Genomic DNA, 26,851 nt, shown 5'->3' on the forward strand with positions numbered 1-26,851 from the left:
GGTCAACGTAGACAGCAGATGAGAGTCAAGATTTGTGTGCCATCTCCAAGGTCTGTATCTGCTGCAGTAGCCCCTCTATTTGGCTCACCCTATGTTTTTTTAAATAGGAGCCTAATTGGATGCATTTGCCCCTTATAACGCATTTGTGAGCTTACCAAACAGAAAGGCTTGAGACGTCAAGAATAACATTACAGTCTAGGTAAACATCAAGAGCCTCCGCCACCTGAGATTTACAGAAAGGGTCGGATAATAGGGACTCATTAAAACGCCATGTTCTATAAGTGGGATCAGAAGGCCCAAGTGACAGGTCTATACTAACAGGTGCATGGTCTGACCAAGTTGTCAATCCTATAGAAGATGCCCGGTCTAGGTGTTGATGTCTGTGTCCTAACAATATATAGTCTATTCTGTAATATGATTTATGGGGACTAGAGTAATGGGTATAGTCTCTCTCTGTGGGGTGAAATATGCACCAAACATCGGACAGCTGATGAGTATGAAGCAAACGTCTCACCCGTCTTGACATACAGCCAGGAGTCGTTGAGGAGCCTGAGGAAGTATCCTGGAGGTGGTCCAAGGTCCAGTTGAAATCCCCACCTACTACCAGAGTTCCCTGTTGAAGCAGATCCACCTTGTCCAGAACCCTCTAAAAAAAAAACGGTTGACCTTGATTAGGAGCCTGTGGGTATATGTGGACGAAGGGGAGCCTTCTATTATGGGCCCCTATACAGGGATTGAGTGTGGGGAACCCCCAAGATATACCCCCAAAATAGGTAGCCTTCAGGAGCTGAGGTGAAGCACGTCCTCTCCGCTTCTCAGTCAGGACACGCCCCCCCATGCATCCTGTTTTTATTAGGTGTACAATGTATATATTAGATGTATATGGTGTATATGTGAGGAGTAGCGAAAACTCGTTATCCAACACTCACCACTCTCCCGCGGCAGAGTCTTAGAGCCTTCGTTCCCAAATTGCCAGCTGGGCTACGATCCGGATCCTCTTCACCGATTAAGTATCAGGTTCAAACCAGCCTGAAGCTGTAAGAGAATGGGGCATTCAATAACAATCCTCCTATGCTTGGTGACACAATAACCGCTAGGGATGATCGCGACCTTCACCGGTTGGGTGAATGGTCATAATTGGCACGGGGCCTCAGCTACCCAGTTTTCACCTATACAGTGCTCACACACTCAGGTGTAATTTGGATCTCCCACCGTTGTGCGAGATCCCCTAACCGGTGCTCAAGGGAAGAACAGACAGAGGAAGAGAAAGTATAGAATGTTTGGATCTCTCACCGTTGTAAGAGATCCCCTATCTGACGCTCAAATGAAAGGCAAACAGACACTGAGAGATACTCACATTAGACCCCTTGTCACCTTGATGAGTCGTCCGCCGCCCCTGAAAATCAAACAAAACAATCCCCCTTCCTCCACGGACAAATTACGCATACAATGTTGTACCAACTGGGTTACCTGATCGTATGCCCGGAAGCCTGAACTTCACTTCCAGAAACTTCCTCCGTAAACTCTCCGCTATAATAACGAGAAGATTCAGGGCAACCAACAAATAAACATTTTCTTACACACTAAATGAACTAGGCTTGGGAACAATACACATCTAGCGGAAATACTCTCGTTATGGCTGTCCCTCTCTTTCTCTTCCCGGCCGGCCGGCCGGCTGGCCCTGTCTGTGCCCTTCTATGAAAACACCGCTGCCTTGATCCACTAGGCTGAATCTTCGGAGTTCCCTCTACAAGAGTTCAGCACCGGAGCCGCACAGCCCCTTGCACTGACTCCCGAGGGGAACTTACTCAATATCCTATGCCCAGTTGCTGCGCAGGCCCACCGACCTGAGGATGATCGCTCCTGTACTGGCTGGTTGCCAGAACACCTTTCAATTCAGACCCACCTTCCTGCGGCCAATCCCTATGAAGCTGGGCCGCCTCTGGTGAGTCTAGTGGTCTAGGCCTGATGCCTAAACCACCTGAATAAGGGCCGCCTCTGGGGGTCGTTTAGTGATCTGGGCCTAATGCCCAGACCACTTTATATGCAGGGCTGCCTGAGGGTCATTTGGTGATCTGGGCCTAATGCCCAGACCACTTTATATTCAGGGCTGCCTCTGAGGGTGGTTTAGTGATCTGGGCCTAATGCCCAGACCACTTTATATGCAGGGCTGCCTGAGGGTCGTTTAGTGATCTGGGCCTAATGCCCAGACCACTTTATATGCAGGCCTTAGGCCTAGCTGGTGGCACAAGCCTGGTGCCCGCCTACTTGAGCCCCAAACAACCTGGGCCTAGTGCCGAAGTTGCTGACAATGGTGGCGAAGGAGTCCCTATAGGGCCTAATGCCCCCTGCTATTCCCGGGGCCTTGTGCCCCTCCTACGTGGCCACAGGCCTAGTGCCTGATTATACCCACGGGCCTTAAGCCCGACAACAGATGACCTGATTTATTTTAAACATAAGTAAAGGTGGCCCACAGCCGCCTACCCTATCCGTTGGGAGAGCCTGCAGTGGGGAACTTCGATAAGCTCTTTAACTTCCCTCCACTGCAGAGCTCTCTAGTCCTCAGCTTCGGCTCCGCTGCCCGCCGCCCGCCGCCGTCTTCCTGCTCCAGCAACAGCGCTTCCGTCTTCTGGGGTCGAGCGCGGCGTCTTCCGGCGCCTCTGGAACTCTTCCTCTCCGCAGACAGTCTTCCTGGCTTGCTCTCCGCCGACGGACTGACCCGCCCCGCCCCGCTCAGCAGCGCCTAATATATGGAGCCACGAGGGGGCGGAGCCATGACGCTGCGAGCCACAATTGGCTCGCCATGCCAGACTCGGATTGGCTGTCCGCCTGCGAGCCATTACTGGCTCGCAAGCGGCGCCAAATTCAAAATCCGCGCTGGTGGTTGGACGAGCCTGAATCTTTTCAGATGCAAGCTCGTCCAGCCCCGTCTCCCGCCGCCGCACCGCGATGCCCGAACCGCCGACGCCTGCCGGTCCAGTGGGCACTGGATTTCGGGCCGGACCAGGCCCTACACTGGTGACCCCGCTCACATTTATATAGTGTATGTATTGGTGTAGGCTACAAGATAGATATATATACTGTATATATAACAGTACAAGGCTCAGCAGCAGAGTGGCCTCACCCTCCAACAGCCCCACCACCCCACGCTGTCACACTGACTCACCCCTTCACAAGAGGACACACCGAGTCAGTAAGAGGAGACCTGTCCAGAATATGTCACTGGGTGGAGGACAGGGGGAAATGACCAGTACTACACCTCCAGGACTTCTGGAGCAGTGGGCTGCACCGATGAGACACAGCAGCAGGGGATAGCAGAAAGCAGGCAATAAGGCGCCAACAATGTGTCAGTGAGTAATGAATACACCTGTGCACCTGCTAGGTGGTGACCTGGAAAACGTGAGGACCGTGTTTGAGAGCCACTGCATTATATTATATACTCTGTGTGTATTGTGCGGCTGTACATTGCTGGTGTGTTGCTGGGTGTGTAGACACTGCTGCTGATATACGGCACGGTCATTGGAATACACACATGGAATACAAATGTAACTCCTTTGGATACTGTACTGTGCGTCTGTAGTGAGTATGGCTCATTCTAGTGGTGTGGTCTACATATATTTCTCAGTGTTGTTGTGTCATTGCAGGACCTGGCTCCAGCAGTAATCCATGTGATGAGACATACCACGGAGCATATCCCCACTCTGAGCCGGAAGTGAGCTCAGTTGTGGACTTTATACTGGCTCACGGTAATGTGAAGGCACTGCTGACCATACACAGCTACTCTCAGATGCTCCTCTTTCCGTATGGCTACACTAGTAATCTGGCACCTGACCATCAGGAACTGGTAAGAATGAACAACAGCTAGGGATCTATTTATTATGTTAATTATGGGGGTCCGAACAGCGCCCGATAATTAACAATCCATCTCGACGCAAGCACCGTCGCAGAGACAGCCTTTCCGAAAATCAGCTGTCTCCCTGATTCGCTTCACTGCTCCTACAGGTCACGTATGCGCACAAGAGCCCGATGTCTGGCGGAAGGAGCCGGAGAGGGGCAGAGGGATCCGAAAGTAATTAAAATGCTAAGAAAAAAAAAAATATATATATATATATATATATATACACAATAAAAAACTGTATATATTATATATATTTTTTTTTTTTCTTTTCCTTTCATTTTAATTACACCTTTCACTTATTAACACATAGATTTTGCTTTAATCTTGTACTAACACTTTAGTCTCTCACTGGTGTGCTTCACTGGGGTGGCTGGCTATCGCTGGCTTTTTTGGGGTTCTGCACCCCAGATTCTGACCAAGTGATATGGACTTCCGGTATCAGAGACGCCGTGACGCGGCCTGGAGGCTTAGCCATATCTTTGTAAATATATGCAACTGAGATCTCTGAATTATCTACCACCATGTAGTTTTTGAAATCTTATTGCTGATTTCATTCTGAGTGCTGGAGGAATACTTTTTGTTGTTTCTTGTATAGACTAACCCATCCCTTACATGCACCTGAGTGATATTACTGAAGTGATTGAGCAGCTTCCAACTTGTACTCCTTCCCATAGGTAAGGAGCAGGCAGTGGCAGCACTCACCATCTGAAGATGGCGAATGCTGCCGCACATAAGCTCCGAAAATATAATATTTTTGGAGCTTGATGAATTCTGTCCCAATACTAGTGTATGGGGACAGCGGGCCATTCCGCCAGAGGAAGGTAAGCAGGAGATATCTGTGATATCTCCTGCTTTACCTTCTTGATGAATGGCCCGATAAGTTAATTTTTACAATTGCAGGTGAAAATTGTAAATTTCACCTGCTTTTGTAAAAATTAAGTGATGATGAATAGGCCCCCTAGTATATTTGTATAGTGAATGAAATATAGAAATAACAACATTAATATGAATTGGGAATGTGATAAAGACTAATATAAAAGATTTTGGGGTTCAGGAATTGAAAATTGTGTTTTCAGCTCAACATACTGTTGATCTGTCTAGGACAATAACTGAAATAGAATTTTTTTATTATATTTTCAGACTGAACTGGCTAAATTAGCTACAACAGCTTTATCATCTTTGCATGGAACGCAGTATACTTATGGATCAACCATAGCTACCATCTGTAAGTAAGAAATTACATGAAATCATTTGTAAGCACAGGTGTAATACACAAATGTGCACACACATCACATACTTTTGAATATTTGTGTACTATTGGCGATGTTAAAATCAGCTACATAGTGCTGCTATTAGTCATTATCTATTAGTCATTATGATCTTATTGTACTGGGCCATAACTAGCTATGGCTCTGTTGGCGGCACCGTCGCTGCCCCACAACCTTTGCTTATGGCTTGGACGCTATAGACAGGCACCCTGCCTTGTTCGCTGCCCGGAGAGTCTTGAAGGCTCTCTGTTCACTGCTGCTGGAAATCTGTGTGCCAGTGGGGCTCCGCTCCCTATGCACGACGTCATGACATCATGCACAAAGGGGTGGGTCTGGCACCAGGGAGCCAGAGCGCTAGTTTCGGTGCTGGGGTCTACACCTGGAAGATACCCATTTCTGACAGGTGTATCTGCATCAGCGTTCACTTGAATTTCAGTTACATGAACATTCCTTTCTTTACTCAGAATCAGAGCTGGTTCTAGACCAAATGGAGCCTAGGACAAAAAAATAATTTCAGTGCAAACCCCCTCCCCAATAATACCTTTAAAAGTTCTAGCAGTATTATTGAATATACATTTTATATGTTCATGCTCATTATTTCATTTTACAGTAAAAAATGCCAGCGCTTTAAAGTTTCTCATTTAAAACGGGATACTTCAGTATCCCGACATAGTTGATGTTGCCGCTTTGAATACCGGAGCCAGAATCCCGACCAGAGCCGTAACTAGACTTTTTGGTGCCCTGTGCCAGAAAGAGCATTGGCACCCCCCTCATTTTTCAAAGGGACATAATGCACCCAAAAAAGGGCCATGGCTTCATGGGGAAGGACCAGGTAAGAGATAGGGGAGGCCAGGAGATGCTGGGGATGAAATAAGAGGAAGCTACAAGCAAGAATGATAATAAACAGGAAATATGACAGGCCCAAACAGCGCCCCCTGACCTGTGGTGCCCTGTGCGATGGCACCGCCCGCACTACCCTAGCTACGGCCCTGATCCCGACACTTGTCACAATCCTGGCGCCAGCATTCCGACCGCCAGCATCTCGAAGGGGAACATTAGGGTTAGACATTAGGGGGAATGTTTAGGTTAGGCACTAGGGAAGGAGGGTTAGATTGAGGGTCCGGGCAGGGATGGTTAGGTTTAGGCACTAGGGAGGGGGTCAGGTTCAGGCACCGTGGAGGGAAGGTTTGGGTAGAGGAGGGTTAGGATACCTACCGACAGGTGTCGGTATCCTAACCCTGTTGGGGTGTCGGCATCAGAATTTTGATTGCTAGGATCCCGAGCGCTGTCATCCCATACCCATTTAATTTAAAACAAATGTATAGTGTGGGGGGAGTTATTTCTTATTATTTTTACCTTCTTTTGGATGTTGACAAATGTATCATAGATCAATGGAGAAGTCATCTTCTAACTTGTGAACTCCAAACTGTGGCTTTGCTTCACCCACATTCTCTCCACTACTCACATCACAGCACAAAATCATTAAATACAGATATAAAGGGTTAGGGATAACATATTTATTAAATATATTTAAGGTAATGGGGTAGGAGGAGTGTAAAAGAAAAAAAATATTTTTATTCAGTGTCATATATTACACTATATACTGTTTTCTAAATTATTCCCACACATTTATATAAAAAAAACACCACACTTCACATTACAGTGTAATAGGCTGTACCCCTTTTAATTTTTAAATGTGTGTCCCCATCAATATAATAATAAACAAAAGGTCTCCTTAAATATAATTTATAAATATAAACTGTGTCATCTATATCTATTTTGATTAATATTGCCCCCTTTAAAATAATAATTATTTTCTGTAGTGTAGGGTTCACAACTCCACTCCCTACTGTTCTCTTGATATCCCATAGTACTTTATCCTATTGACCACATTTTAATATGGGCCTAAACGTACACATTGGTCCTGATCCAGAGTTGGGAATAGAGTAAGATATCTCTCTCAACTGATCATCTTGGTGAAACCATACTGCACTGCAGGTGGGGCAGATATAAAATGTGCAGGGAGATTTAGATTTTGGAGGAGTGTTTCCAAACTGACATCTAAATTAGAGAGTAATAATAAAGCTGTGCAGTATTTGTGGGCTACATGCAAAAGCAGCCAGTATTTACCCTACATGTAAAAAATGTATGTATTTACACCCATTGCATTGCAATATGGTTTGTTCAGGTTCACAGTTGAGATAGATATCTCTCTCTATTCCCAAGTCTGAATCAGGCCCATTATGTGCAGAATGGAAATATGCATCTCTCACAAAAGAGAACAAAAGAACAGAAATATATCCAAACCTACATGAGCCCCATTATATATTTTGATGTTGTACTAAATGAACAAGTGGCTGTATGTGCTTATGCAGTGTCTGAACTTTACATATATTCTTATTGACATAGGTCATAGATCTGCATACTTGTAAGTAATACTTCTAACTTACTGTTTGCTCTGTACTGCAGATCAAGCAGATGGTACAACCACTGACTGGGGCTATAATAATGGCATCAAAATTTCCTATACCTTTGAGTTAAGAGACACTGGGAAATATGGCTTCATCCTTCCTGCTGAGCAGATCATTCCCACGGCAGAGGAGACATGGCTGGCACTCATGGCAATCATGGAACATGTCAGGGACAACCCATACTGAGAGTCTATAGGGAACCTTTTGTTCCATTGAAGCAAACAATGTGCAGTTTGAGAAAACCTTGGTAGTGAAATAAATAAATGCTTTGTTGTCACTGTATAATGCTGCATTGGTCTTTCTTTGTATTATTGATTGGAAATTCATGTTTTGCCACTTACACGGATAACAAAACTTGGAAATTTACATATTGTTAAATTGCTATAAATAAATGTCCACCTCATATTTAAACCAGGAGAAAGTGGTGTTTATTGGCTAACTATATATATTTGAACTGCAAGCCTTCAAGACAAGTTACATATATTTTTAAGATCGCAATTTAAATAATCTATTCGGTTAATTAATAAAAGCCATCACATGAATTCCAGTTGTTCCTGCTTTTACAACACTTCAATGAAATATATCCTTAACATTAATATAGGCAATCTGAATGATCTGTTTTATTTCATACTAGCGTTTGCCCGCAGCTCGCTCGCGTGGATGTCTGTTATTGCTCAACAGAACAAGACAGTAGTGGCATCTAATATTATGATGTATATTTTATATTGTAGAGAGGGGTGTAGTGAGGGCGGTTCTGGTGGAGCATATGCTCCGGGCGCCAGAGTGGACAGGGGGCGCCATCCAGGGTGCCGGAATTTGTGAGGCGCTGTGCTGAATGGTGGCCACCTCTTAAGGTGCGTACACACGGTACGATCAGTCAGCGATAACGATGTTGCTGACTGATTGTCCTTCACCTTCCCTGAGTGCTGGTGATCACTATCGATCATCCAGCACACTACCAACGATCACGGGTCCCTATAGTAACCTGGTCGATATCAGCCAGGTTGGCCTGTGAGCACGGTGGTAAGAATATATCATTATTGCCCATACATGCCCGTGCGTGGTGGGTTGGAGGCACCGAAAAATGCACAATATGAACGATAACGATATGATCGACATTGTTCATATCGTGCATTTGTATCATACCGTGTGTACGCACCATTGGTTTAACGGTTTGCTCTATATCCTACATAAAGAATCAGAGATACGTTTCTTTCTACCTTCCAGGCTCCCTCTAGCTTCCCAGATTGCCTCCACTCCAGCCCTCCTCTGTGATCATCTCCTTTCACCTCCCGTTTCCTCCCGGATTGGTTCCATACATTTCTCTCCTCTTAAGATTCTACCCTCTATCCTGTGATCGGCTCTTTGTCCTATCTCCGTTTTTGTTGGCTTTATTCACCTCCCAGGCTCCCCTCTCTCATCGGCTCTAACCTCTCCCCTCTTCTCTGTGATATTCTTACCTTCTGCCTTCTCTATTCATTCATTGTGCTTCAATGGACATGTGACTCATCTGAGGTAAAGTTTTAAACTATATGTAACTTCAATTATAAAGTATGAGATTACAAAATGTTTTAGTACTTTGCTATTTAAAGTAAGGAGGTAGTACCAGGCATTACCACAAAATGTTATTTGGAGGATGTGAAACAGACCATTAGATACTGTAATAGTGGTGGGTTAGTATTAGGAGGCAGATAGTATTTTGGAGGAAGAGGCTAAAAAAAAAGACCATTACATAGTATTATGGGTTAATAATATTAGGAGACAGATAATTTTGGGTTAAAAACTGTAAGAGAGATAATTATAGGGGCATATTTATAAAGCTTTTTTTCATAAAATTACATAGAAACTGCAGCTTCTGCATAATTTTATGAATTATTACTATGTACGAATAGCCTAATGAAGGAGATTTCATAGAAATGTCTGACAAAGTGCTAATTAGCGCTGCAGATTGCAGTTCCCATTAATATCAATGGGAACTAAGATCTGACCCCGAAATACCCTTTTGGCCCCGTTAATTTACACCATCTTCAGATGGTGTGAACTGCTTTAAGCCTATGGAGGCTTAGAAGCAGGAGAGAGATCTTCCGATCTCAGGCCCGCTGTCTCTGGATGGCGGCAGAAACTGACCATGTGCGCATGCACAGTGTCAGGTTCCCTGGAGAACTTCTACAAAATGCCGGGTATATAACTCGCAGGGACAGTGGTTACTGCAATCGCTGTCCCTGCAAGTTTTCCTTAGTACATAGAGAGGATATTTTCATTAAAAATTAAAATATGCGCTGTGAAATGCATCCTTAATAATCGCGGCAGTTTCAAAATTATTAGTACATAGGCTCTATAGTGTGGTGGATTAGGGAGAGACAGTGACATAGGGGCATATTTATTTTTTATCAGGTTCTAGACCCTGTAATTATAACTTGTTATTGCGGCAATAATAAATTAAGTAACAGCCAAGTGTATTAATAATCATACACAGGCATAGGGACTGCAATAGGACTCCATCCCTGCAGTGTGTTTAGAAGTGAAGTGATCGCTACTGCTATCACTTCATTTCTCCTTCAGGACCTGAATGCCATTCTGGGAATTCACTGGCTGTTGACTGCGCATATGCGAGAGTAGAATGCCGAGGAGTGATCCGTAATGCTGTGTACAATAGCCATCTGGAAATTGCGTTAGTTACCAGGGACAAACTCCTGAATGTTTTGCATCCTGGAGCTTGGTAAATTCGTCAGTAAAGCATCCCCCATAGAAACTTGCAATTGAAAACTGGGAACTGCATATCTGCTATGGTCCCCTGTACATACATCCCGTGGAGACTTTTGGGGATACCCCCAGTGGGGAAGTCCCATGGCATGCATTTGCTCCAGGAGCCATGGCTTCACACTACTCCTCTGATTGTAGACAATATTTGCAGTTTCTACTTCTGGGACTAACACAAAAGGATGCTTGGGGCTAGTAACTCGTGAGCAAGCCACTTAACCTACAGTATCACTGAAAGGTTGCAGTAACATGAGCAGCGACTTTATGATATGTAGTATTTGTCTTGGTGAGGCATCTACTGGATTGCATTGTATACCACAAGTTCATGAGTTAAGATAAGCTGCCTGATTAGTGCTTAATATACAGTTGGATTTTCCTGTGAAATATATCTTAAGATATATATCTATGTATTTATTCCGATAAACAAAATTTTTGTCTCCATAGTTCTTGAAACAGTCCCTAAAATTTGTCCCAAAAAAATAATATTTATATACATCTAGTAATTTTTGGCTTGAGGAGCCTGCACACTGCACACGCTGAGTGTCAAGCATCTTATTTTTCCTTTATTGCTCCTCTCCCTGATGTCACATAGAGATAATACATACCTCAATTTCTTTCTAGGTGACTAAGCTATACAATATTGAAAACACAATCCAAATTCATGTCATAGTTTTTGCGTGATGCCAGAACGAACAGAGAGAAATAAAAAAATCTGTTTTTATTTATTTTTGTCTCCATAGTTCATACACAGTCCCAAGGAGTACAATTCTGCAAAAAAAATTCTATGTACAAACACAACCATTACAACTTTGTTATAAGTGTGGATAAATGTTATTGATGTTCACATGAATAATGGAAAGCCGGGTACAGATGGGATAAAGGTGTAGACTGGGGTGGGGAACTAGCAAGAATAATTTACATGAGCATGCAATCTAACAACATCGCCATATATAGCAAGAGTAAACCAAGAGTATTTCTAATTACATTACATAATATTTGTTCTCATTATACATATAATAATACAGTACCTTTGTACTCAATGTTTCAAAGTTATGGGAAGGAAGGGTGCTTGTTAGTATAGGAACGGAATAGGATGGCATAGGGGACCAAAACTGATGATCCAATGCTATTTAGAAGGAGGTTGTTGTGTTTTGTGGGCAATCCAGCAGACCAGCATTTTGGAATTTGTTATACTGATAAGTGTCGCAAAACACTCCCCCACTGTAAATTATTATGATCATTATATGTCACCTCGGATTTGTGTGACCTAAGCAAAAGTAATTGATCTATAGCTCTGTGCATTTATAGGATCATATAGTTCTTTAATTACTACTAATATTCATATCCCCTGCTTTCTCAAATGGGTTGTGGTCATGTGTCAGGCTTTACCTCTACCCAGGACCGTAACTATAAGTTGGCCAGGATGGCACTTGCCAAGGAGCGCTGGTCGAGTGGGGGGAGCACCACTTTGCTCAGCCTGTCAACCCCTATGGGGCCAGTCTGCTACCCAGATTAATTACTCATTGTGAACCTTTTTTTAATTATTCATTACATTGAGCTACATTTGCTCTGTTCTGCGGTGTCCGATTATTGACAATAAGAGGGAAGAACAGTGCATCTCAAATCTAGTGCCGGGCTGCAGCCTCTGTATCTCAGTGGGCAGGTCCGGTAACTGTAATAAGGCAGCACATCGCAGGGAGGTCAGGCTCTGCCAGTGATTATGGAAGTGACATCAGCTCTGAAGATTTAGGAGCGAGAAGTCCACAGCCTGCTATCTAGTCAATGCTACAACTGGACAGTGGGATGCTGCACCCTGTCACCACAGTGGGGGTGAGCTTCCTTACTTACTTTTTTGCACTGATATTGTTAGCATATAGAAATCTCATATTATTCTGACTATACTCTGCAGAACATTGTTCATGGGAATATAAAATGGCATACTATCCTCTTTTTTCTTAGGTGGAGGGGTCATGACCAGGTCATAGAGGGATGTAACTAGTGTTTTAGAAGATTCAATCTGCTCCAAAGTAATACTGCGCATAGGACTACTTGCGCAGTATTCATGTTGCTTGGAGCTGGTGGTAATGACCACAAGGTAATGTCCGACTTTTTTGATTCTGCTTCAGGTCAAGCCCGCCTCTCAGGTCATGCCCTCCTTGTTAGAAATTATGTGTGTGCAGGTGTTGATATTGATATTGCAGTTATGTAGGCACACATCAGCAGATGACTCAAACTACGAACAGCCCAGTTACTTAACCAGTGGTGTTGATTTATTGATAGATAACAGGTACAGCTGTATTCACTGTTACATGTACACTGGTGATCGAGCAGAGTTTTAGCGGTGAGTGTATGCTGAAAATGGGTAGCGGTACAGGGTTCTGAAGGGTTCTCTTTAAGAGCTAAGTAGTAGACTTCTGTCTCCCACTAGGTAACTCTCACTGTCACAGCGCGCTGGACACCGGCATGTACTTACCGGGTCCAGCGGCGCTGTTCAGGAGGAGTCCCTAGCGTCTGCTGCTATGTAATCCTCCTCTTCTCTGTGGCATGGTGCGGGCGGTCGTGGCTCCCCTGGGGGCACGCACATCGACCTGAAACAGATTTAAAGAGCCAGACCACTTTGTATTGTGACGTCACAGGAGGTTCCTAATTCAAAGCCCTGCCTATATAAGAAGTACCTGGAGCACTCACTCCTGTGCCAGAGTATAGGCTCCCAAACCTTACACAAGAATTCCTGTCTGTGATTCTACTGCTTGTTCCTGACTTTGGCTTGTTCGTGACTTCATCTGCTCCCAGGTACCACACTTGGTATTCCAGTTTTGACCCTTGGCTATCCTCTGTGACATGCATATGGAAGTCTGCTCCCTGGTATTATCTTGTCTGGTTCTGTCCCGGCTTGAAGACTACGCTATACATCTTCATCATACTCCGCTCCATCCAGAGTACACCAGCATCTGTATTAGGGTACCTAATCCGGGGGCCGCAACCTGCATGTTGGACGCTGCTAAGTCCAAACCTCCTTGCGGGGGTCCCTGGTGAATACCACTGGCACGTTAGACTCTGTGACTCAGTAATAGGTCTCGCAAATCCCAAAATACAGGTTAGCATCCATTATCCATCCGTGAGTTGCGACACTCACACAGTAAAGATGGCTGCAGTCACGTGCAATAGCACAGCAGATTGGAGGACCTCACTGCAGACTCTGGGTCCTAGTGCCCAGCATGTATGCACAGCGAGGAGATGTACTGTAAACTCCTTGCATTCTCTAAATATGTCCCATGTCTGCATATATAATACAAGGCCTCACATCTTGCCCCTCTGTCCTCCCTCCTCTTCTCCCCCTTATCCTACTACAACGCTCTTATCCCCCCTCTTTTTCATCCTTTCTGCCCAATACCCCTAACCTTCTGCACCTGTTACTTCACAGTCTCAGGGGCCTATTCATCAACACTTAACGTTTTTAAGGACATTTTCCTTAATTACCGTTGTTTTAGTATTTATTAAGAGACTTAACACAGGAGATATCACTGATATCTCCTGGTTAAGTCCCCCTGCATTCATTTCCACACTCCCCATACATTAGTATGGGGATATGGAAATTATGCTATTAATCAAATTCCAAAAATTATGTATTTTCGGAATTTGATGGAGTTACTATCCGCCACCATGAGGTGGTGAATAGCAGGTGAGACTTACCTGTATCAGCATGTGCAGATCCCCCGGGGTCTTCCTCCAGCGCTTTGGTCCCTCTTTTTTTTTTTCTAATCTGTACTGTGGTCTGTTGGGAGAACACGTGTCAGAGCAGACACCGGAGCTGGAGGCGCTGCTGCGGGCAGGTAACAGGGGGGAGGTATGCAGAGAGGGGGTGTGGGTTGGGGGGGACACACAAAATTACCGCAGCTGTAGGCAGTGCTGCGCATGTGTTGGTTTACGAATGTAACAGCACATGCGCAGCATGGATTCCAGCTGCGGTAAGTTAGTGTAGACGGGGAAAACTATCTATTTCCCGAAAAGCTGTCATTGCAAAAATAACAGCTTTTCTAAATAGATAGTTATGAAGAGGAGGAATGATGAATTCCTCCGGTAATTAGGTAGAACTCCATGCGAGTTCTAAACCTAATTACCTCCATCGAATTTTAAGTTATGATGAATAGGCCCCTCATTCTCCTCAGTTTTTTCTAAGTACCACTAAAGATGAGCAAACAAGTGTCTGTGCACGTGTGTTTGTTAATAAGGGTAGTGCAGATACAGCACTTGTAGCGATGTATAGTTAGTTACCTCAGATGAAATTATGAACACAAAGTGGATAAATAAATGATAGAATTATTTTTTAATCTCCTATCTATCTCTAACCCAGCACAAATTACCTGATTGCATGCAGTAAATTACTCTGCAGTTAAAATAACCTCATATTTCATTCATATTGTATCATCATATCATATGTCAGTAGCAATCGCATTATCACATCAGTACTCTGTAGAATGTAACTGTTGGCTAAAGAGTTACCACTCCTCCTTGCTTCATCTACTCTCAGGCTTTCACATAAGTAGAAGAATCCTATTTGCACAAAAAAAAGCACATGTGATCTGCTTACTAAAAGAATGTGATGATTAGAGCTTGGAGTAGAATTTTCAAATTCTACTCCAATTGCCCTTTAGAACATTTAGGTGATACTAAAATAATGTGAAAAGGGTGTGAAAACATTTGACATCATAGAGGAGGCAGAGGACTAAGGGCCTGATTCAGCAAGGATCGCAATTGCAAAGATGCACACAGGCATCTTTGCAATTACGATCCTTGCAATAATGCAAATGCAGCACCCCCTGCTGCATTTGCGATCCCAGCACTGCGACGGTGATCACAGGCTGGGATCACCATCGCGACCATTGGTGGTCACGATGGTGGATGGCACCGGGCGGCCAGACAGTTGATTAAGCCTCAGCTTACTCAGGCTGGCCGGCTTGCGAGCCCAGAAGACTGCATACGTCTACGCAGTTTGTGGGCTGGCCATTTGGCCATTCCTGGAAAATGGGCGGACACGCCCCGTTTACGGGAACGCCGGCCGACCCCACGCCACCCCTTAAATGGCTCTGCCTGTCAATTAGGCAGAGGCATTCAAGGGCTTGCGTGCGATTGAGCAAGACCCAGTCTGTACACTCGCAGAATGGTTCCTGTGCACTTGCGTGCGCTACTGAATCAAGCCCTGAGACACAGGATACTGAAAATGAAAGTATACTAAAATACATTTTCAGCCACAACACCAATCCTTCCGACACGCGCGACCACCACAAACACCACACAAACACACTCCCCACTCACATACATTCACATGCATACCACGAGTGTGCACAACAACATTCCCACAAACAACGCAGTGTGTCCGCACACACTGACCCCGTTGCCCCTGCCCGATCACCAATTCCACATCCCCGCAGGGACACCCAGCAATTCTCCCGGCCGTCCACGGTCACCATAGCAACCGCCAGTGCCACCAATCACATCAACCCCAGCACGCACACCCATCCCAGCGCAGCACAAGATTGGCTGCCCGCATCACGTGACCGCCGCCGACACTACACGGCCGCACACGATCACAATAGCAGCCGCTAACACAACCCACCGCACCAGCCCCAGCACACACACCCATCCCAGCGCAGCACACTATTGGCTGCCCAAAACACATGACCGCCACCGACACAACACAGCAGGCCCGCAATCAACACTGCAAGACCTCCCCCACAACCAATCCCCACAGGCACACAATGACACAACCACTAAGCAACCAATCACATACACGGACCACACCCCTTCCCAGCCATGATTGGCCATTCCAACCACCTGACCACCGTGGAACCCAGAAACACCGCATGTAAACCCCACACATGCAGAGCCACACTTCTTACCTCCTTGAAGAAGGCAGAGCCCCTGCCGACAACGCGTTGGAGACCCCCTACATCCCTGCATCACAGCTTGCCTCCACCAAAGCTCCTCATTTCCACGGAGACTTTTGTTGGGCCTTGCTGCCTCCAGTCCCATCTCCCCCCACCACTCGCAGGGACGCGCTAGGCACCACACCTGGCAAGGCCCTGCACAGCCCCCCAGAGTGCTGCTCCACCTGCCGGTTCCAGGCAACCACCCCCCGCCGCCTGCGAGTGACCACCACCCGCTCGACCCTCAGCGGGTCCCCCAGCGACATTCCCCACCAGCAGGCACCCACCAGGCAGCAGCAGCAAACCTCACCACCACAGTGCACAGAGCTCCACAGTGCACCAGCAAGCAGCCAACCCAAACAGACCTGCTATCCCACTTAACCAGCATCTACCTACCGCTGACACTGCAGCAGTTAACTCAAAGCACTGCCGACCCTGCAACAGAAAACTTCAAGCACCGTCTACCAGCATCCTAGGCATCAAACAACCACTCAAATCCTACCGGTAGGTAAGTGACTTCAAGACTCTGACCCCTGCGTGGGACGCCGCCAGGGTGCACATCCACAACCGCCACACCTGCTGCCGACCCAATCACCACCCCTTTACCACCTCCACACTACCCGAGACGTCCTAGACTGTTGACCAAAGGTCCAGCAGGGGTAACGTGCTGGTCAACTGAACTGCACGGAAAGGAGCCCCCTAAAAGGATCCACCCACCTCCCCAGTCTCCATCCACACCCTCCACCACATCGCAAACCCTCTCTATGTTGCCTGGGACCGAACAGGATTAGCATTGTGACTATTCCAATAAACCGTTTGGCCACACATTTTGCAGTCTGTCTTCATTTTCTCATCCCACACCTCCATTCCACCCGACCCACCCCCCCTCCACACTCCATTACTCCCTACTCGACATCAACCACACACAGATCACCACACATAACCACATTATCATCGCACCCATAGGGCGAGCGCACCTTCCAAAATCTCTACCTCAATATTTTCATGGCACTCTTTTGCCTGCTGCACCTGGGATGTATAAGCAATTAATTTTTTCTTTTACAGTATTGGATTAGTGAACAGGATGTCAAGTGAAGGTGTTAGAAACAACTTATTACTTATAGCATAAATAAATTGTACTTCTATAACTCTAATGTAAATATACCATTGCTTCATTTTTATGGAAGGCAGAACTGTTCTATAATAACCACAGGTGAAGACAAGAATAGGCTCTGAAGTGTGGGAAACTAGCACATTGCGATTTTTCCGTTTTTGGAACTAGATTGATAAATACAATTTTTGCACTTGGCTCATTTATTCATGTGTCCTTGTTGTTGCATGAGTCAAGAAAACAAGCCCTAAATAGATAAGCAGTCTGTTTAGTAGACTGCAAAGGATTATATTCTGCTGTGCTGCAGGTGGGGCAGATGTAAAATGTGCAGAGAAATTGCAATATGTGAGGGGTGTGCCCAAACTTAAATCTAAATTGCAGCATAAAAATAAAGCTGTCCAGCACATGCAGAAGCAGCCAGTATTTACTCTGCATGCAAAAATAATACATGTCAGGGGCGGATTGGGAATTTAAAGCGGCCCTGGAAAAAAAATCACAAAAATTGCCCTATGTGCGCAAAAAAGTGGGTGTGGCCTTGTTGCAAGTGGCGGGCCTTCGTGTCAAATGTCATATCCGCAAGCCACTGCCCCACATTTTCGTCATGCTGATAGCCATGCCCCCAGTCCCCCTGTGTGTCTCTCCAGTGCCATCTTCCTTGTGTTCCCCAATGCCATCTCCTCTGTGAACCCATCTACTTCTCCTCTGTGCCCACCCCCCAAAGTTATCAGTGGTGGGGGCTACCCTAATGATGATGTGGGATGTTAAGTGGTGGCTGCACTGTTCACAGTTAGGGATGTAGTGACATGGGAAGGTGGATACTGGACTGCATGCTGAATGAGGTGGGAAAGCAGGATGGGGGGGGGTGATATATGAGAGGAATACTGGGCTGAATGAGAGGAAAGTGCAATTCCGGCAGAGGGCTGAATGGAAAGGAGGGCAATGAGATGGGGTTGAGAGGGGGGGAGATTCTCAGCTGAACTGGTGGACACTGTGCCTAGGGTGGCGGGGTGGTCCTATGTGGGGGGCAGTGGGCTGGTTAGGGAGAGAAGGGGGAGACACTGAGCTGGCTGTGTGGGAGACACAGAGATGAAGGGGTTGTCGAAGCTGAATAATTGAGTGAGACAAGTTCAGTTTAAAATTTAATCGCAGCGACGCCATCTTGCAAATGGCCGCAAGACTCCATTTTGGAAATGAGATCGCAAGACACCATTTTTGTGGTCAGCCAATTCAAGTTATAACTCAGGAGCTAAGAACAGATGTCAATGTTTTTGTTAACCTACCAAGGGCAACGGGAAAAACCAGCTTTCTGAGTAAAAGTAAATAAGAAGAGACAATGGGTATTTTTACATACAAATTGGGAATCCCTGGATGCAGATAAAGTATAGTTGTGGCAATTGTAGTATAATATCTACACAATTGGATTTGCCTGAATCCTAGACAGGATGGCCCCAAATCCCACAGTTTGAGGTGATAATACATTTGCATTTCACACAAGAGTCTGTGAGAACAAAAGAGGTTTTGTTTTCCTTTGAACACACAACAGGTGGGGGCCTGCTGACAGAGGGCATGTAGAACTACAACCCTCAGCCATCCACACTGCTGGATGTTCACTTCGTGTATGAGAGATTATGCACTTAAATCTCACCCATTAATAACTAGCGTCCTTATACCAAACCCCGAATACCCACACACTACATATTCGCACATAAGGTTCCATAAGCATCAAAATGTATGATTCAAGAAGGTTCAGTTAGTTTAAATGCTAAGAAATAAAGATATTTGTTAACTAAGGAATTATACAAGATAAACATGTCATTCTTGGAGTTGTTCTGATGCATACTCTTTCCACAGTTTCCCGGTGCTATCGGTGAGGAGATCGCATTATGCATTCTCGAGTTATGGACCGCAGAACCTACAAGCAACCAAAATGTATATTTTAGATTCAACTGTTAGGATGCTAAAGAAGGCGTTACCAGAAAGACTCCGGCTGTTAGAGGCAGGGAAAGTCTATTTGAAACAACCTGTTAAATGTGTCGTTACATATGCTTCTCCTCTGGGAACCAATGAGATCAGCAGGAAGTTCTCCCTTTGTCCTGTTTCAGTCTGGGGGGGAATAAATACATGTGTCCGAACACTGGTTTGCCAGTTCATGCTGAATTTTGGGTGAACTGAGGATATCTAGTCAGAAGTCTATCTCTGGGTCCAGAGGCGCAGCGTATGTATAACCGTACTTGGGTCTGTATTATTTCCTGGGCTGGGGGAGAGGGGATCACAGGGTTTGGGGGGATGATAGCACTTACCTTGACTTGTTCCTGTTCGAGTCGACAGCATGCCTGGACCAGCACACCCACCACAGCCTCCTGAGCAGCTCCTAAGTTTTCATCGCTGCTCTGAGCTAGCTGCGGACACTGCTGCTTCCGTATTCCGTGATCTGGGACTGGGGACTACAGGTGCGCAGCGTATCTTTGGCTCCTCCAGCGCCACCCACAAGTGCCTCAGAGCCGAGGACCCGGAATGGCCGGCCGAGTCGGGCCGCTGACATGGGATGGCCGGCCGCGTGACATACAGGTGATGCGCTACTGGGGGTGGGGCCATGCAACAGTCAGACCGGCCCCACAGTCCCCTCAGCCCAGCGGGAAACGTCCCGGTAAAATATACGGCCAATCCGCCCAATACATGTATTTGCACCCCTTGCATTGTAACATGGTCTGTCCAGGAACACAGATACACAGATACTTGCTCTTGTTTGCTTTACTTTAAAGTAGGGATGTGCAGGCTCGGATAGGTTTGAATTTACCCGCCAAGTTCGGATTTCTCCTGCCAAAAATCGGGTCTCAGAAAGAGGCAAAACGTCATCTTTCATGGACAAACTTCATCTTTCATGGACAAACTTCATCTTTCATGGACTTTTGTCCAGGGTAGGAACATCCCTACTTTAAAGTCAGAATCAGGGTGAGAGTGAAAGAATCCACAGGCGATGCCAGGGACTACAGCTGGTATATATACTGTGTATATATATATATATTAGGGGTGTGCACCGGCCACTTTTCGTGTTTTGTGTTTTGGTTTTGGATCTGGATCTTTCTTCGTGTTTTGGATCTGGATTGGTTTTGCCAAAACCACCCTTCCGTGTTTTGGGTTCTGGGTTTTGTGTTTTGGATCTGTATTTTTTTTTTAAAAAGCATAAAAACAGCTAAAATCACAGAATTTGTTGGTTTCTCTGCTCCTATGCTATTATTAACCTCAATAACCTTAATTTCCACTCATTTCCAGTCTATTCTGAACACCTCACACCTCACAATAGTGTTTTCATGTCCAAAAGGTTGCACCGAGGTAGCTGGATGACTATGCTAAGCGACACGAGTGGGCGGCACAAACACGTGACCCATCTAGGAGTGACACTGCAGTGGCAGACAGGATGGCAGTTAGAAAAACTAGGCCCCAAACTGTACATAATGCAAAGAAAAAAAAGAAGTGCAAGATGGAATTGTCCTTGGGCCCTCCCACCCACCCTTATGTTGTATAAACAGGACATGCACACTTTAACAAATCAATCATTTCAGCGCCAGGGTCTGCCACACAACTGTGGCTGAAATGATTGGTTCGTTTGGGCCCCCACAAAACAAGCTGGCAATTAATGTGTCCCTGCACAAACTGGCTCTACGGAGGCAAGATGTCATCCTCATCCTCCTCATCCACCGATTCCTCACCCTCTTCAGTGTGTACATCCTCATCCTCACAAAGTATTAACTCGTCCCCACTTGAATCCACCACCACAGGTCCCTCTGTACCTTCTGGAGGCTGGTCTCCCTGGAAGGGCTGATAATTCATTTTGATGAACATCATCTTCTCCACATTCTGTGGAAGCAACCTCCTACGCCTTTCGCTGACAAGGTTCCCGGCTGCACTAAACACTCTTTCGGAATACACACTGGAGGGGGGGCAACTCAGGTAAAATAGAGCCAGCTTGTACAGGGGCCTCCAAATTGCCTCTTTTTCCTGCCAGTACAGGTATGGACTGTCTGACATGCCTACTTGGATGCTGTCACCGATGTAATCCTCCACCATTCTGTCAATGGTGACAGTATCATATGCAGTGACAGTAGACATGTCAGAAATTGTTGCCAGGTCCTTCAGTCCGGACCAGATGTCCAAACTTGGTCCTGCCTGCCCTGCATCACCGCCAGCGGGTTGCTTAGGATACCTAAGTTTTTTCCTGGCAGCCCCAGTTGCAGGAGAAAATGAAGAAGGAGCCGTTGACGTGTCACGTTCCGCTTCAGCTGACAGTGTGTTCACCAGCAGGTCTTTGCACCTCTGCAGGCTTGTGTCGGCCGGAAAGAGAGACACCACATAGGCTTTAAACCTAGGATCAAGCACGGTGGCCAAAATGTAGTGGTCTGATTTCAACAGATTGACCACCCTGGAATCCTGGCAAAGCGAATGAAGGGCTTCATCCACAAGTCCCACATGCCGAGCGGAATCGCTCCGTCTTAGCTCCTCCTTCACTTTCTCCAGCTGCTTCTGCAAAAGCCTGATGAGGGGAATGACCTGACTCAAGCTGGCTGTGTCTGAACTGACTTCACGTGTGGCAAGTTCGAAGGGCTGGAGAACCTTGCACAACACGGAAATCATTCTCCACTGTGCTTGAGTCAGGTGCATACCCCCTCCTTTGCCTATGTCATAGGTGGATGTATAGGCTTGTATGGCCTTTTGCTGCTCCTCCATCCTCTGAAGCATATAGAGGGTTGAGTTCCACCGCGTCACAACCTCTTGCTTCAGGTGATGGCGGGGTAGGTTCAAGAGTGTTTGCTGGCGCTCCAGTCTTCGGCACGCAGTCGCTGAATGGCGAAAGTGGCCAGAAATTTTTCGGGCCACCCAAAGCGTCTCCTGCACGCCCCTGTCGCTTTTCAGAAAATTCTGCACCACCAAGTTTATTGTGTGAGCAAAACATGGGACGTGCTGGAATTTGCCCAGATGTAATGCCCGCACAATATTGGTGGCGTTGTCAGATATCACAAATCCCCAGGAGAGTCTAAGTGGGGTAAGCCACTGGGCGATGATTTCCCTCAGTTTCTCTAAGAGGTTGTCGGCGGTGTGCCTCTTACTGAAACCGGTGATACACAGCGTAGCCTGCCTTGTAACGAGCTGGCGTTTCTGAGATGCTGCTACTGGTGACGCTGCTGCTGTTGCTGCGTAAGGTGATACATCTACCCAGTGGGCTGTCACAGTCATATAGTCCTTAGTCTGCCCTGTTCCACTTGTCCACATGTCCGTGGTTAAGTGGACATTGTGTACAACGGCATTTTTCAGGACACTGAGGACACTTTTTCTGACGTTTCTGTACAGTCTCGGTATCGCCTGCCTAGTGAAGTGGAATCTAGACGGGATTTGGAACCGGGGACACACTACCTCCATCAATTGTCTAAATCCCACTGCACTAATGGCGGATACCGGACGCACGTCTAACACCAACATAGCAGTCAAGGCCTCAGTTATACGTTTTGCTTCAGGATGACTGCTGTCGTACTTCATCCTCCTCGCTAAGGACTGTTGGAGGGTCAATTGTTTAGTAAAAGTAGTGGTGTTCCTACTTCCTCTCTGGGATGATGAACGACTCCCAGCAGCAGCAACAGCAGCAGCGGCAGCAGTAGGCGTAGCAATGCAGGATCCTCCAGAGGAATCCCGGATAGGAGAGTCAGTCATGCCAGTGACATGGCCTGCAGGACTACTTCCGATCCTGACTAAGGAGGAAATTGACGAGGAGGGAGTTGACGGTGTGGTTTGCAGGCGCTTGGATACAACAGGACAACGGGATTTAGGTGTCCCTGGACTGCTTACGGTCTTAGCCAAAGTTTCTGAACTTGACAGTAACTTTTTATGAACGCGCTGCAGGTGCCGTATAAGGGAGGATGTTCCTAGGTGGTTGACGTCCCTACCCCTACTTATTTCACCTTTACATATGGTACATATGGCAAGACAGTTGTTGTCCGGATTTGGATAGAAATATTGCCAGACCAAAGAGGTGGAATGTTTGGTCTTCTGCCCAGGCATGACCGTGATGGGCTTTTTCATCCCACGGACAACAACTGTCTCCCCCGGAGCCTGATTTAAACAAACCACATCACCATCAGAATCCTCCTCGCCAACTTCCTCCTCAGCGCCAGCTACACCAGTATCCTCATCCTGTTGTACTTCAACAGTGACATCTTCAATTTGCATATCAGCAAGTGGACTGTGGGTGCTCCTTTCAGCACTTGCAGGGGGCGTGCAAATGGTGGAAAGAGCCACCTCTTCCCGTCCAGTGCTGGGAAGGTCAGGCATCGCAACCACCACCACACTTGGACTCTCCTTGGGGATTTGTGATATCTTCTTAGAAAGCACAGTTCTTCGCTGTGCTTTTGCCAGCTTAACTCTTTTGATTTTTTTAGTGGGAGGAGGGCTTCCATCGTCATGTGAAGCTGAACCACTAGTCATGAACATACTAGGGATCGACCTTAACCGTTCCTTGCCACTCCGTGTCGTAAATGGCATATTGGCAAGTTTACGTTTCTCTTCAGCTGATTTAAATGTCTTTTTCAAGGTCATTTTCCTGAACTTTGCCATTTGGGATTGTATGTGCCCTCTACTATGACATTGGGCATCGGCCTTGGCAGACGACGTTGATGGCATGTTATCGTCTATGTCATGACTAGTGGCAGCAGCTTCAGCACTAGGAGGAAGTGGTTCTTGATCTTTCTCTATTTTATTTTTATCGGAGAAAGTTTGGTCCTCCATTTATGTTATATCGATTTGATATATACGTGCGGCTAAACCCAGAAAATAATTTTTTTTTTGGTTTGGACTGGAGTGTACTTTCAGGGGTTACAGCACCCTTTAACGGTCAAGCCAGCCGGCCCTTTACTTATGACACAGGCGCACGCTTGGCACTACTTTGTTGATGCACGTGCGGCTACTGCGCACACAATTCACAAACACAGAAAATAATTTTTTTTTTGGTTTGGACTGGAGTGTACTTTGGGGGTTACAGCACCCTTTAACGGTCAAGCCAGCCGGCCCTTTACTTATGACACAGACGCACTCTTGGCACTACTTTGTTGATGCACGTGCGGCTACTGCGCACACAATTCACAAACACAGAAAATAATTTTTTTTTTGGTTTGGACTGGAGTGTACTTTCGGGGGTTACAGCACCCTTTAACGGTCAAGCCAGCCGGCCCTTTACTTATGACACAGGCGCACGCTTGGCACTACTTTGTTGATGCACGTGCGGCTACTGCGCACACAATTCACAAACACAGAAAATAATTTTTTTTTTGGTTTGGACTGGAGTGTACTTTGGGGGTTACAGCACCCTTTAACGGTCAAGCCAGCCGGCCCTTTACTTATGACACAGGCGCACTCTTGGCACTACTTTGTTGATGCACGTGCGGCTACTGCGCACACAATTCACAAACACAGAAAATAATTTTTTTTTTGGTTTGGACTGGAGTGTACTTTCGGGGGTTACAGCACCCTTAACGGTCAAGCCAGCCGGCCCTTTACTTATGACACAGGCGCACGCTTGGCACTACTTTGTTGATGCACGTGCGGCTACTGCGCACACAATTCACAAACACAGAAAATAATTTTTTTTTTGGTTTGGACTGGAGTGTACTTTGGGGGTTACAGCACCCTTTAACGGTCAAGCCAGCCGGCCCTTTACTTATGACACAGGCGCACGCTTGGCACTACTTTGTTGATGCACGTGCGGCTACTGCGCACACAATTCACAAACACAGAAAATAATTTTTTTTTTGGTTTGGACTGGAGTGTACTTTCGGGGGTTACAGCACCCTTAACGGTCAAGCCAGCCGGCCCTTTACTTATGACACAGGCGCACGCTTGGCACTACTTTGTTGATGCACGTGCGGCTACTGCGCACACAATTCACAAACACAGAAAATAATTTTTTTTTTTGTTTGGACTGGAGTGTACTTTCGGGGGTTACAGCACCCTTAACGGTCAAGCCAGCCGGCCCTTTACTTATGACACAGGCGCACGCTTGGCACTACTTTGTTGATGCACGTGCGGCTACTGCGCACACAATTCACAAACACAGAAAATAATTTTTTTTTTGGTTTGGACTGGAGTGTACTTTGGGGGTTACAGCACCCTTTAACGGTCAAGCCAGCCGGCCCTTTACTTATGACACAGGCGCACGCTTGGCACTACTTTGTTGATGCACGTGCGGCTACTGCGCACACAATTCACAAACACAGAAAATAATTTTTTTTTTGGTTTGGACTGGAGTGTACTTTCGGGGGTTACAGCACCCTTAACGGTCAAGCCAGCCGGCCCTTTACTTATGACACAGGCGCACGCTTGGCACTACTTTGTTGATGCACGTGCGGCTACTGCGCACACAATTCACAAACACAGAAAATAATTTTTTTTTTGGTTTGGACTGGAGTGTACTTTCGGGGGTTACAGCACCCTTAACGGTCAAGCCAGCCGGCCCTTTACTTATGACACAGGCGCACGCTTGGCACTACTTTGTTGATGCACGTGCGGCTACTGCGCACACAATTCACAAACACAGAAAATAATTTTTTTTTTGGTTTGGACTGGAGTGTACTTTCGGGGGTTACAGCACCCTTAACGGTCAAGCCAGCCGGCCCTTTACTTATGACACAGGCGCACGCTTGGCACTACTTTGTTGATGCACGTGCGGCTACTGCGCACACAATTCACAAACACAGAAAATAATTTTTTTTTGGTTTGGACTGGAGTGTACTTTCGGGGGTTACAGCACCCTTTAACGGTCAAGCCAGCCGGCCCTTTACTTATGACACAGGCGCACGCTTGGCACTACTTTGTTGATGCACGTGCGGCTACTGCGCACACAATTCACAAACACAGAAAATATATTATTTTTTTAGCACTTGGGGGGAGCACCCCTGATGGACAGAGCACCCCCTGGACAACACTACAGCACTCCTTTAGGACTGGGACACTGCACAGGACTTTGGAGTGGACACAGCCCCTATGGAGAACTGACTGCACAACACAGTCCAGCCAGCCCCTATGGACTTTGAAGTAGTGGACACAGCCCCTATTAACAACAGCAGCACAGCACAACACAGCCAGCCCCTATGGACTTTGAAGTAGTGGACAACAGCAGCACTACACTACACTACACCTACACAGCCCTAACTCCCACCCTCCCTCTTCACTGTCCACAGCCGAGTGAGAAAATGGCGCCGACGCGGGTACCTTATATAGGATCCAAAACCCGCGAGACTCGGAAGGCGGGATGATGACGTTTTGCCTCGATTTCAGATCCGAGTCAGGCGGGAAAAGTCGAGCCTGACTCGGATCAGACTCGGATCGGGGGGGTTCGGGGGGGTTCGGATTTCAGAAATCCGAACCCGCTCACC

General features: G+C 46.5%; 1 protein-coding gene across 1 annotated transcript in view; it reads left to right on the plus strand.

Moving 5' to 3' along the window:
• Nucleotides 1-7,823, plus strand: part of LOC148529135 (carboxypeptidase A1-like) — a 43,333-nt gene extending 35,510 nt beyond the window's left edge. Inside the window, exons 9-11 of the mRNA XM_088468884.1 lie at nt 3,645-3,844; nt 5,039-5,123; nt 7,636-7,823. Of these exons, the coding sequence (XP_088325010.1) occupies nt 3,645-3,844; nt 5,039-5,123; nt 7,636-7,823 (473 nt within the window). The remainder of the gene's footprint in view (nt 1-3,644; nt 3,845-5,038; nt 5,124-7,635) is intronic.
• The last annotated feature ends 19,028 nt before the right edge of the window (nt 7,824-26,851 follow it).

Source organism: Taudactylus pleione, unplaced genomic scaffold (genome assembly GCF_031769625.1).
Source record: "Taudactylus pleione unplaced genomic scaffold, aTauple2 ptg000086l, whole genome shotgun sequence".
NCBI lineage: Eukaryota > Metazoa > Chordata > Amphibia > Anura > Myobatrachidae > Taudactylus > Taudactylus pleione.